At 37.7% G+C, this 13,961-nt stretch overlaps 1 protein-coding gene and 1 long non-coding RNA gene across 2 annotated transcripts; both read left to right on the forward strand.

Moving 5' to 3' along the window:
* The first annotated feature begins 203 nt into the window (after positions 1-203).
* LOC144447286 (uncharacterized) lies at positions 204-2,044 on the forward strand. The gene is made up of 3 exons (XR_013482009.1): positions 204-325; positions 763-897; positions 2,003-2,044. It is a non-coding gene; the product is annotated as an uncharacterized LOC144447286 (long non-coding RNA).
* A 1,326-nt stretch (positions 2,045-3,370) lies between these two features.
* Positions 3,371-4,287, forward strand: LOC144447041 (uncharacterized). Its single transcript, XM_078136916.1, has 2 exons — positions 3,371-3,495; positions 3,853-4,287. Exons 1-2 carry the CDS (start codon positions 3,449-3,451, stop codon positions 4,262-4,264), a joined length of 459 nt encoding a protein of 152 aa, XP_077993042.1. The 5' UTR covers positions 3,371-3,448; the 3' UTR covers positions 4,265-4,287.
* Positions 4,288-13,961: the final 9,674 nt, after the last annotated feature.

Here is a 13,961-nt window from a genome sequence, read left to right on the forward strand (position 1 = left end):
GTGATGTGAATTTGTACTTGATGTCTTGCAAAACCTACCGATGCTGTTTTATGGTATGTCTGTGATATGTGAGGCTTGAATTCAAAGCTGTTTTCTATTCATTTGTACTATTAATTGTGTTTTTCTTTGTCACCGATTTTACGATTGTCGTCCATTTCAGATTGCAATAACTGGAGTTTCATTGATGCTGACGACCTTTGTGGGCATGAAGGTTGTGCTACGTGCCATCTATGTCGCTGTAACACTTCAAACTCGGCATCTTGCAATAAAAGGACAGGAACCTGTTTTTGTGAAGATGGATGGTATGGGGAGTCGTGTACCGAGAGTAAGTAATTAAACACAATTACAAAGCGATGATTGTGAGTGATAACGACAAATAACAACATAACGAGTGTATGATGTGCATGAGACAATATAATGCAACGTAATATTGCTATAAGCTAAATAACAAAATGTCAGCGTGGAGGGCGATCGTTCCAAAAACAGAGCGGTTTGTTTGCTGTATTTTGGTATAGGTTTGATAATTAGATTCTAAATTTAGCAATGTTGTCCTCGAATGGCCACGTATCCAAAGCTGCCATTATAAATCAGAGGAGGATAACGTGTACTAATTTTGGCCTTCTGAGCAGTTTTGTCGTTGCCCACTTTGCTCTCTACGTTCTTCATGCAGTATTTGGCAATTAGTCTCTTTGGATGCTGAACAGCGCCCCTTACGCTCTCTGAGAATCTTAAAGTTTTACGTATTTTCCATAACCTTTACAGATTGTCAAGATTGGATGTATGGAGCGGGTTGTACGAGAAGATGTCATTGTATGGTGAATAATACATTGATCTGTAACCATGTTAATGGAACATGTAACTGTAAACCAGGATGGAGTGGAACTACTTGTAATAAAAGTGAGTAATTTGAATTTTTATTACAGCAGTAGAACATAAGCTGTGCAGGAGCAAAATGGCCCGGGTAGAACTGTTGTTTGTGTCAGTACTAGTCCCTTGCACAGGAAGGGTCATATACATTGTACATATATTGCAACTGTTGCCTGTATGTGTGTATCTCTTGTAGAGGAAGGTTCATATACATTGTACATGTAGCTAGTACAATTGTTTCTTGTATGTGTCTATCTCTTGTAGAGGGTGATTTACAGAACAACTATATGGAAGACAGCGCATGTCCCTGTCATAATTTTGAAAGATAGATTAAAACATGCATCATATCATGATTGCATACAATGAGGATTATACCATGCAGACAAATGCAACAGTTGTATTGCAATATATATAAACACACTCTGCAAGAGACAGCACAATTGTATTACCATGTAATATAAATCCACTCTGCAAGAGACAGATAATGCAACTGTCGCATTATGTAAATCCACTCTTAAAGAGACAGATAATGCAACTGTCGCATTATGTAAATCCACTCTGCAAGAGACAGATAATGCAACTGTCGCATTATGTAAATCCACTCTTAAAGAGACAGATAATGCAACTGTCGCATTATGTAAATCCACTCTGCAAGAGACAGATAATGCAACTGTCGCATTATGTAAATCCACTCTGCAAGAGACAGATAATGCAACTGTCGCATTATGTAAATCCACTCTTAAAGAGACAGATAATGCAACAATTGTACAGCTTATATACCTTCCTTTGCTGTAAAATCGTACAGAATAAAGTGAAATCGGCACAGAGTGAATTTGTACTGTTTTTGATTCCGATGCTTTTTGGACTTCAAAGAAATACTACATTGGAAAGATAAAGCGATGGGGTTTCTTTACACTAATTAGCCAGGTAGAATCCACTCAATACAACCGAGTTCAGCAATGAAGTACTCTAGCATGTAAAAACAATCTCGACTTGTCCATGTTGTCAAATGTCTGACTTTGATTACAAATGTAATGTCACACAGTGTTCTGGTGAATGCACCCTGTTCTTCTGGATGTCCATTCTATAAAGTATACACAACTGTGACTGTTTGTATATGCTCTTTTGTTGTTAGCATGTGAAAGAGGAAAGTACGGACAGGACTGTTTGGAAGTATGCCCCTGTTCAGTGGACAACACTGTATCATGTGACCACGTTGACGGAACTTGTAATTGTGCTGCTGGATGGAGAGGAAAAACCTGCAATCAACGTAAGCATATTATATTTTATTATCGTCCAGCAAAGTCAGTAACTTCCATCCTCCATTTCACTAAGTATAATAAAAACTCTGATGTTAAACGCTGTAAAAGGTGTTGGTTTCATTTATCAGTACTTAGGCGGAAGTGACATACATACCTTTCTAGGCAACTTCCGTTATACGTCTGTTTCTACCTTGCTGTTTCTAGTGGTATAATTGTGTAACAATACAAGCATTCGAAAATTACAAGGCATGTACGTCACTTCCGTCTAGGTACTTATTGATGCCAGCTCCATAGTGAATAAAACCAATGTATATTTGCTTGTTTAATATATATATATATATATATATATATATATATATATATATATATATATATATATATATATATATATATTATTATTATTATTATTATTATTATTATTATTATTATTATTATTATTATTATTATTATTATTATTATACATAACTCCGAGTAACAACCAAGAAAGAGTTCCAGTACTACCAAAACTATATATATATATATATATATATATATATATATATATATATATATATATATATATATACAGTGACGTCACAAGGCATCCATTCCTTTAAAGCACCCTTTTAATACTGTAACACCCCACTGTAGTGTTTGTTCACAACTGATAATACACCCATTTGAATCCTCAGAACTCAAACCACATGGTAATTCATACTGTTGTAAGGCAATCATTTCTATCTGTATTCTTCAACACAGCTTGTTCCAATGGATGGTATGATGGTGACTGCCAAGCTAGCTGTCTTTGCATGTCTAATACCACCGTAACCTGTGACAAATTCAATGGTACATGTTATTGTCAACCAGGCTGGACTGGAATGTACTGTAATAAAACTATACACGGTATGTATGTTTAATACCACAGTAACCTGTGACCAATTCAATGGTACATGTTATTGTCAACCAGGCTGGGCTGGACTGTACTGTAATGTAACTATACACGGTATGTATGTCTAATACCACAGTAACCTGTGACCAATTCAATGGTACATGTCACTGTCAACTAGGCTAAACTGAAATGTACTGTAATGAAAGCGGAAAAGTCAATCAATCAATCAATCAATCAATTAATCGATCGATTGACCGACCGACCGACCGATCATTCATTCGGTCGGTCGGTCGGTCGGTCGGTCAGTCAGTCAGTCACAGTCAATCAATCAATGTATACACTCTGGTTTGTTATGTTCTTTATTTCAGTCAGTGACTTTTCACGTCAAAATAAGCCTCACCTTGATATCATAACAATCGTCTGTCCGGTTGGTATCATTGTTCTTGTTGTCATGGTTACAGTAATAATTGTTGTCACTGTGCGCAATCGCAATAAAAAGTGAGTATATTTGATTGACTTATGAACAGTAAACGTAAAAGGATGATGTGATAATGTTTTGAATTTTAGTAAGTACCAAATTCTATTCCCTCTGTATTGTCTTACAAATATGGTTATCACGTGATTCAGAGTTGAGATGTTTCATGGTGCTTTTAAACCAATAACTGCAGTCGTAGGTTGACCACCTGTATGAGTATACGGAGCGACTTGGGGCGCCACCAACGACCACATCATGTACAGTGTACGTAGTCCTGCTTGTGTTATCATCGATATAATGTACTTCCATGACACGGAATATTCAATCGTGATATCATATCGTGTACATGTCCAAAATTGTTCATCCATTTTCATTTGCAGAAAGAAACGTGCGGAACAAATAGCTCTAAATGATTTAAGCAATCCAGTGAGAGGCGCAACTAGTGACGTAGGAACCATGTTACCTGTCCAGTCTGCTGACAACCCATATGATACAAACGTACAAATATGTGTCAATGCAGGAAGTACTAGTCCTACAGAATCTCTGAGTTTTCTGCAACATGTACAACCCTACGCTGAGTATAACTTTGACGTTGATGGCGCTGAAGGAGATAAGGAGAGCAAGGAAAACCATTATGTCATCTCTCCCAGTTCTTTGCGAGATGTACAACCCTACGCTGCGTGTAACTTTGACGTTGATGGCGCTAAAGGCGAAAACCAGGCGGAGGAAAACCATTACGCCACTCCACAGGAATATGATAGAAAAGTGTACATGGGAATTAAGAAGAAATAACATTTTCGTCTAAAAAAGTGCAGAGAGGATATAGAAACGTGATACATCGTATATCATAAACGAAGTTCTTAAAGTTATTGTATGTAATCATTATTCTGAGAAAATGACTATTTGGTTTTCTATCCGTGTAAAGTCCTAAACAATAAGGTTAAAACGTAAGGAAAGTGACATTTCCAAAACACCTGCACAATTGCTAGAATGGACGATGTTACACCTTTTTCGTCATTTTCTTTTTCACCATCGAGTTGGGGAGTCTTTACATTAACACAAATTACATAATTCCCATGGAAACATGACACTTAGCACATTCCCGAAATCAGAGTACAAAAGCGAAAAGTGCGATCAGTGCTGAAAAACTGTTGGAAAGTGAAAAAAGAAAGAATAAAAGCTGAACATTTCACCTGACAACTTTATGGTCCCCACCCCCTCCAAAAAAGGAGTATTTCCGATAAATCCATAGTTTAAGCCGCTGACCCTAAACATATTTTTACTTTTCAAAAGATAAAATTATGACAATTTACTTCAATTTCTCTGTAGATTTTCTTGCCAAAGTATCTTTTGCTTTTTAAAAATCACCTTCCAGAGAGAAACGATGTACTATATGCAATATGTGGGGAATTTGACAACAAAGAGTGCGTCCCTCGCTATGAATGAATCATTGGTAATGACGTCAGCATAATGATCCCGTCACAATAGGATCCAGGTCTAGACTAGCTGTGTATCTCTTCCTTCTTATCGCCACATCACATATATTGTATACGCAGGTAAATATAGAACAACAACAGTGATCACTGGGCAAAAAATTGAATAGACATGAATCTACGCAAATTTACTGTATCTGCAGATCTCACATATGCGCTTCGTATATTTGACATTAAATCTACCGAAATATACAGTTCAGTAGACTAAGCTTTTGTTCCATCTTCCAGTCTTGTTTTGCTGCACACTGTATATTTTACGTATTCGTTACGTATACGTAAGTGCTGCCATTGTCGTATGCCTCTCCATGTGGAGTTGTTCTCTTTTCACTGTTAATCTAGCTACTAGGCCTTCGGTGTTTCTTCCTATACGATTCGCTTGTCGTATCTTATAAGAGGAAATCCTGAAGGTCTCGCAGGTAGACTTTGTTATTGTATTATCACGAACAAATAAAAAACTCTTCATTGGTATACGTATATACGGCCGTGCGGGGAAGTGTACCAATCGGTACTACTCGCAATGTCGTGGACGACTTGACTATTAACACCTAAAAATCAAATCACAGATAGTCTGTGATCAAAATGTAAATACTGTGATGGCGTTGAACTTGGTTAAACTCAATTTGCGCAACAAAATTTAGTACTCAAAACATCCGTTTATACTTGATATTTTATTGTTCTCTGATGTGCCAATTTGGTTTCCGATATAATTCACACAAAACATCGTTTTCGTTTCATTCTCAGTGTTTTGATATTACCGAAGTGTTCAAAGTGAAAAAATAAAAGATTTCGCCGCCAGCGCGTATACCATCTACTTATCAGGACATGTCACTGAACTTTTCAAATGAAAACATCCACCCGCCAAGCCAAAACATTGACGCGCGAAATAGAATAGTTTAACGCGCGAAACAGAAAAGTTGAAGTCAGCATATGAAAAAGATAAAACCACGACCACTGTCTGAAGCTAAAATGTCATGATCAATCTACTACTAAAGTAACTGTCATCGCCTAAGGCAGGTTGAGGTTCTAAACATTGCGGCGATACGTAGGGGTTACCAGGCTACAACGCCAACAAGTGAAAAACAATTTGAAACATGGCTTGAAAACATCGATTCGGAACTTCTGAACTACGTCGATGCCCTAAAAAGGCTGGTTACACGTTTTTGCTAGCTATTGCAAGATTAACGTCTGCAGACATCCAAGACTTTCTACCTGAAATACCCCCAGGTCATAAACGCGATTGCTTCTACACGAGTCATCCAAGTTGTGTACCCCTATAAAGCAGGGTGCAATCAAGTCATCAAGTGAGTCTGACAATGGAGCAGTAAGTAACTCGAAGGTGAAATCTTCTTATAATGTTGAACAACTGCATGTTGGAACGAATCCCCACTTTGTCAATCAACCCACCACGACCGACACAGCAATAAATGTTTACGCCAAGGGGAAGCGGTCACGTTCGCCAACGAACGAAGATGCTACTGGTATGTCACATACAGGTAAACAACAACGCAGTGATTTCGGAGGTTCATCGCAAAAATCCGTCAAGTCAGAGAGTGATACGTACATGACCCCAGTTGAGAAAATGAAATTTGACATGGATATGGAAATTGGAAATATTTCCGAAAATTTGCAAAGACTGGAAATAGACCTATGTTGTATGTAGGAATCCTTTCGGCCGACTACAACAACCACGAAACACGGCCCTTTGTGCAATAATTGTCACCAAAAATTAGGCCATAATGTGTTGAACTGCAAATTTCCCAAGTGTGAAAGTGCGTCATTCTGCAAAGACATCGGTTGAAGTGAACACAGAAAAGAAAAAAGAAAGATGATAAATCTTCCGAACACAAAAAAAAACACGAGAAAATTAAAGAAAAGAAGCTGCAATTGGAGCAATTTTGCAAATCTATTACAGCAAGTCGTAGCACCTACACTTCTAAAAATAGAGGCAAATTAATCAACAGCAATACGGACAAATATCTGTCAGTTGTAAGCACAGTTAGTTGGCTGGCTGGAAGTCAATACCGATGCACGAAAACTGGAGACTGTTCAGGGTGGTAATACGCCTATCAAATCTTACGGAGATCAGCACTTGTAGTGGAGAGATAAACTGCATACAAGACGATGTATGTGGTATGAACTGTAACATTGACTTTATTTATCAAAGCCATGAAACCTAACGGCTTCACCCCAAGGCGAGAGCCAGAAGTCGACCTCCCCACCCCAATGCCAGAAGTCGAGTGCTTAAATTTTACAAATCACTAATACAGGTAAACTTGGAATGTCTATTGTCTAAACATGACTATATGTAAATTACGTGAATGACGCATAGGTCCGTGAATTTGAAACAAAAGGACGCCTTGAGGACAGCTGTTATAGTATTTATTAAATACTAAAACATGTCGAGTCCTGACATTCTTCCGTCTTATCTAAAATGTGATGCCCTCATCGCTAAAGTCTCTTATTCTCAGGAAAAATGATAGCAATACCTATTGAAACGAGATGGCGTAAATTTATAAAAACACGTCTAAATTATTGTCCTGACGCCCTTGTCAGCTATTGCAATAAGATTCTCTCCAACTATGTGTTTGGCGACATGTAAAAACAGTGTCATGTCTGAACCAAAACACGGTAATTACAAATACATGACATTGTTATTTCTCCTCCAAGGCTTGTCCCAAGCCGTAAAAAAATAAAAATTGAAATACAACATTCTCCTCTCTTTTATGAGAATTAAAACTAAAACATAGATACAATTCTGGCATTTGCAAAACATTTGATATCGTAGCACATAATGTACTCATAGACCGCTAAAAATAGAATTTTCAAACACAATAGTATAAAATAGCTAGACGTTGATTACAAGACATTTGTATATCGATAAGACTATATAGCTCGTCAACAAAACTTTAGTAAAAGATTGCTCTGTAAACTGAGATAGATGAAGAGTAAATGATGAATACAGACGTTACTTAGCTGTATTGATAGTAAGAAAATCATAGAAATTAGATAAAAGATACATTTCAACAAGTCCCCCTTCCAACAGTTATGCTTGGCGTGTGATGGATTTGTATAAACTTTACATAATTATTTACATTATAATGAGGTTTGACAAATCAATATTTGCATTAATGGGTGTCTTAATTAACCCTACTACCAGGATGCCATTATGGCTTTTTGTCGAACTATAGCACGTTTTCAAACTTGAATCAGAAGTGTTTGTTTTTGATGTTCATATGTTAACGTTCATTCTTATGAAAGAATTTCAAACTATGTTCAGTTCACATTATGATAATCATGGGTTACACAACATCATTAAAATATTGCAGTCTACAATTTTATGAAGTTTTGAATTACAGTAAGTTTACATGAATAGACCTCATAATGGCATAAGATGTTGCATGTGAAATGCCAGTTTGGTGAAATTTAATGCATCGAGGTTTTGAACATATTCAATGTTTATATTTAGTATGGTGATAATAAGGTCAAAGGTCGATCCAAGTGCTACCTCTAGTGATCACTCATTCTGATCCCTCGCGTACATGAAGCAGAATGCCATTCATCAAAATAAAATAACAACCACTTTCAAATTTGAGAGACAATTTTGTTTATTGATAAGTGTTTCATGATCCAATATTTTTGTAACCGTTCCAGTACAGTAATATTCATTGGATAGTATTTCTACAACAACTGTGATGTACATTATAATGTTCAACAGCTAACAGCTTGAAATTGTCATATTATTTTATGGACGGTGATGTTTTCTATTATCACAGTTATGACCGGATGGTACCAAGTTTGTAGTGGATCTACCTTGTACTGAAATGTAACACCACACGTCGAATTGTTTTGTTTTTCAGAAGCTGGAATAAAGTTTATTACTTCATAAAAATTCAATCCATCTTTTTAGATTGCCATCGATAGGTGTATTTCTACAACCGTAGTGTGTACGTGTGTGCATGGAGGTATAATACTGGTTTATGGGTCATTGGTCTGACATTCTCGCTAGTACCTTTAGAAAAGTTGATGAACTGGACTGTATCAGTGTCGTGATTGATGACTTTATTCCGATTCCACAAATAAAGAACGATAATGTTTACATTGTAGATGATGATAGATTACTAATACTGGTTTCAAAGTTAGTCTCCAAGTTAACTCCAGTTGTGGAAGAGTACAGTAAATTACTTGCAGATATTAGGATCCTATCACAGTTGGGTACTGACAAGCAGTCAATGGGTTTGCCTGAATGAATAGACAACTTTATACAACCAGTTGTCTGCTGTTCCTTGACTAAGTCTTGCTTTCTTTTCAGGGATATATACTCATCGATTTTGTGTTTGAATGAGTTCATGTAGACACCTGCAAATTATAACTATGAAAAAATGCACGTTTAAAGTAGAATTACTTACAATTTTTTGTAGCTATATCATTCAAAAATACACGACACTAGTATTTCCAAACAAGGCAAATACTAAGTGTGTGAACCCTGGTGATATTACATCTAAGTTTTAGTGTAACTTCAACAATGCCTGTCACTGTTGTAGCCGAAATGTTGAGACAAAGTTGGAAACAATACTAGTAATCTAACGATATGTATGTAATGATTTTCATTCTTTATTTTGTCAAATCAGTTGTAAACTTTAACAGATTCTACTAACTTTCACTGGCTGGTGACCGCGGATTTTGTTTGGACTTCAATTGATTATACCTTGTGTAGTAGTGTGCATGCTGTTACTGTGTATATCATTAACTAAATAAAGAGCCCACACGGTGTAAGTGATGTTTGTGTGTTATCATTTTGGTGTCTATCTCAACCTGAAACCTTGTGATTAGGCTCACTCGGATCTTGATTGTTTATCTAATAGTTTTGATTCGGTCTACGGAATGCAATGTTAAAACAGGGGATCGCATGTAACGTTGTATTTCCACATGGCCATAGCGTGGATTTATGTCTTGACTCAATTTGATGCCTGCTTCATCAAAAAACTGGATTTTGTTGGGGTCTTCTGCATGCAGGAAATTCACAAGTTCATTGAAATATGCTATGTTTTCATCTGGGAATTTCTCGTATGCAACAGGTGTCAGTTTTTTGAAAGTCTATCTACCACGTGATAACCGAGTTCACACCGCTCGTCAGACAGTACTGATAAAAACATCTTTGGTAATGCTCGGTACGTCATGGAAGGCTTGAGACGTTTTCAAAGTTTAATTTTTACATGTATTAGTTCTGTATCACCATCTTTCAGCTTTAGGATATGAACCCCTGTTGCCTTTCACTGGTTTGCATGATACAAATCGTTGCCACATTTTTCGAATACCACGGTCACTGAAAGGGAACTTTTCTGCTACCTCTCGGTTAAACGAAAAATCCCCGGTGACTTGATCACCAACGCGTAGTAGGATTACCTGCAGAATGAAATCATGTAATTCTGTCGAGCTGATTTTGTGGAGGTTGTTGTCAATCTCGTCAATTTCCGTCCATATGCGTTAATCATGTTATAACCAGCCATGCTTAGACAGTCTCGTGTCATGAAATTCAACTTGAAATTGAGAAAAGCTATTTTTAGACAGCCGTGTACAACTTTTCAGTTTCGCGCCTCCATGTTTTGGCTAGGGGAGTTGATGTTTTCATTTGAAATGTTGCCTGCCAGCTACTGATAAAGTAGTGGTAGTACGCGCTGGCGGCGGCATCTTTTATTTTGCCCTTTGAACACTTCGGTAATTTACAGTCATCACAATAATTTCCAGGACAGCAAACTACCGATATTACCAGCTACTAAGTAATTAGTGCGCAACTCTCGACACATGTTTATATTGTAACTGATGTCGCCGCGTACTTACCCTTTCTGATTTATTAGAAAGTGGTGTAGCACCACGCGTAAGTCATAAAACTTTGTCCGGAAGAAACCATTTCATGTAGTGGTTATAAGTTGGCATACACATATTTGTATATATACATGTATACTCAACTTTAGTAACACACTTTGGTAAGCTTGCTAATCTTTATTCAGGAAAGTCAATCTATAAAAAAAAACATCGAAGTCGACAACGAATAATAAATAGTGTTGTTATGGTTGATGTACCACACCGCCAACCCCTTCAATGAATCGGCCTCCCATGTAACGTTTACGTGGTTCACTCAAACCATGTCTTATACTAGCTGCAATAACTGTAGCGTGTACTATGATTTTGAGGGTTCTTTCCACTGTTTTTGTACCTTTTTCCGTTCAGATGTTTGACTGGAAGCAATCGCTACAATTTCTCCAAAGGTAATATAACTCAAATGGACTAGGTCACACTGAAAACGCGAGCGAGATGTCAGCCTACTATATAACCGTTTCAAAATGTTGCTACTTTTGGGTTTTCCTCACGGTCGAATTGCAGAGCCAAACTTACGCGAAATATTGGGAGAACGAGAGATTAATTTGCTATTTCAAACACCGTATTGCCCAGAATTTAACACGGGTGAGATATGTTTTCGTTAAGTGAAAAGATACGTTATATTAGAGCACATGATGTCTTCGCCAAAATATTTACAGAAACTGCTATCAAAGAAGTCGTTGCCGAGTTAGCACCGTAAATATTCTCTTCAGATTTTGTGGATTTTCTTTGTATTGACTCTCGAATATAAGTGTTAACGGTACATTTAGGCCGACATGCGAGCATCACAGCCATAAAAGTTCAAACGCTGTGAGCATTGGAGGTACATGTATCTGTGAATATATCGTTTGTGTAAAAGTTGCTATTGATGTCTACGTTTTAGGTACTTGTTCTCGGGTTTTAATTTTACGATACTTTCTCATCTTGAAGTTGGAGCAGAAACTGTTAAAGACTTTAAAATTATCTTGGACCAGTACTGGAACACTACAGGGATTATATAGGCCTTTAAGGCTTTTCTCCCTTACTTGCCATGGATGGATGTTACCATGGCAATCATATTAAATCATATTAAAGTTTTTCAGTGAGACTAAATGTGAATGTTCTCGGAAAAGTAATGCGGTGACTGGGGAAACCCTAGACTGTCGACAGTCGCTCGCGCCTATTTTTTCCTACGTTTTATCTAAACCTAAGTCGTCGCCGCGCTCCGATCCGGCGCAACACTACTATAATCGCATACTGATATCGAGGGCCGATAGAGACAACACTATTTATTATTTTGGAAAAATCATTCCTCTCGGATTTCATCACTCTCGCAAGGGAGAGGGTGGTTTTCCTCTGACAGAACAAAGCCTAATTATAAAGCGACGTGTGTTGGAGTACCAATGCTGCAAAGAGGGTAGTTAGTCTGTAAGGTACGCCATGGCGGGGCACCGTCCCACAATTGTCAACCCCTCCCAGAGAGAGGAGGCCGGTGAGGGCGGAACGATATGACATGTATTTCATTATTTCAGTCTATGGGTTGTCTTTTTTGTAGAAAGAGTACTTCGTTGAAATAATGTTGTGTTTTATATAGCGTTTTCCCACCCAGTCTGGGTGCTCAAAGCGCTTTACAATTATTACCCCTGGCTCGGATCTATAGCGGCACAACGGCCCTTTATACTTCCTCAACTCCCTTAAAACATTCACATTGTAACCTCTATCCTACCAGGTCCCCAATTATACAGCTGGGTTGACTGAGGCACAGTCGTTGTTCAAATCTTGCCCAAGGACTTTAGCCACTCAGAAACAAACGGCATCGATGGGGCTCGAACCTGCAACCTGCAGATTCCAAGCCGGCCACTCCCTAACCATTCGCCCATCATGAATCCAAATAGTGATAAACAGTACCGTATACCATGTTGCGTTGTATGATACAGTCTATTTCAAAATACCATGCAATAAGAAATTGCATATGCTACACTTTAATAGCAAGGTCGCATTTTTTGTTACATTCAGTCAAATTGAAATAAACTATTTAAATGAATTGCAACTCCATGCAGACATTTGGACGCCAATGTTTTTCTCTGTATGAAACACCCGATGAGGGACGTGTACAGATGTCATTTGCGGTGTTAATTTGATATCTGTATGGTGGCATGTGTAGTTCATTTCACTTAGACAAAATGTAGCAAGAAATTGTACTCATTCAATCTTGTTATCTTAAAGTGTAGTATGTCCAGTTTCTGCGTGGTTGTATCAAACAGAAAAGCTGCACAGTATTGTGAAATTCACTGTAAGACGCTTTCATTAGATCACCAGCGAAATACAGTTGATGGTCTATCACCATAGCATTACAAATATGTGTGGATACAATTGTACCAACTGTCGTGCAACTCATTTCACAGTAAGTATGGCAATATATAATGTTTTTGTATATAATTTATGTTTACCGTAAACACAGCATTTGTTGCCAGACTGAATCATCACTTTTCTAATTGTGTACATTTACCCATGCATGGAACAAGTGAAGACGTTTTTAACTTTATTGTCTCCAGGTGTATTTCCTGTTTGTAATGCGATCAATGAGCCAAAGTGTTCCCAGGGTCTAATCGGTGATTTGTTTAAGTTTGTTTATGTTTGTTTACTGTAAATAAGGATGTGTTCTCATTGATGCCATCACGAAGAATCTAGGTTAGGTCACTGGTATTGAAATAACAGAATTACAGATCACCTAGTTGAATATCTAATTTACCTTGGGTTGATCACCGCTGTTGGCAAACTATATCTAGCAATAAAATCCACACAACACAACACTCACACTGTCTGTCTGTCTGTCTGTCTGTCTGTCTGTCTGTCTGGGTATGTGTGTCTCCGTCCATTTCCCTTTCTGTCTTTCTCTCTGTATCTGGTCTTCGTTTATCTCTCCTCCACCCTCGCTCTATCTTTACCACGCTGAGCGGGAAGAGTGTCGATTCAGTTTGATTACATCGAACAACAACGCAGGTTTTTCTCGGGTACTCCGGTTTCCACCTGCATTAACACTAAACCCATGGGGCTGGGCTTCTTGGGAGACAAGTGTTTGCATCCAGTATAAATAAAGATTATTCTGCAAAATAATACTTACAGTAATTTGGCAGTTA

The sequence above is a fragment of the Glandiceps talaboti genome, chromosome 16, assembly GCF_964340395.1.
Source record: "Glandiceps talaboti chromosome 16, keGlaTala1.1, whole genome shotgun sequence".
In the NCBI taxonomy this organism is placed as follows: domain Eukaryota; kingdom Metazoa; phylum Hemichordata; class Enteropneusta; family Spengelidae; genus Glandiceps; species Glandiceps talaboti.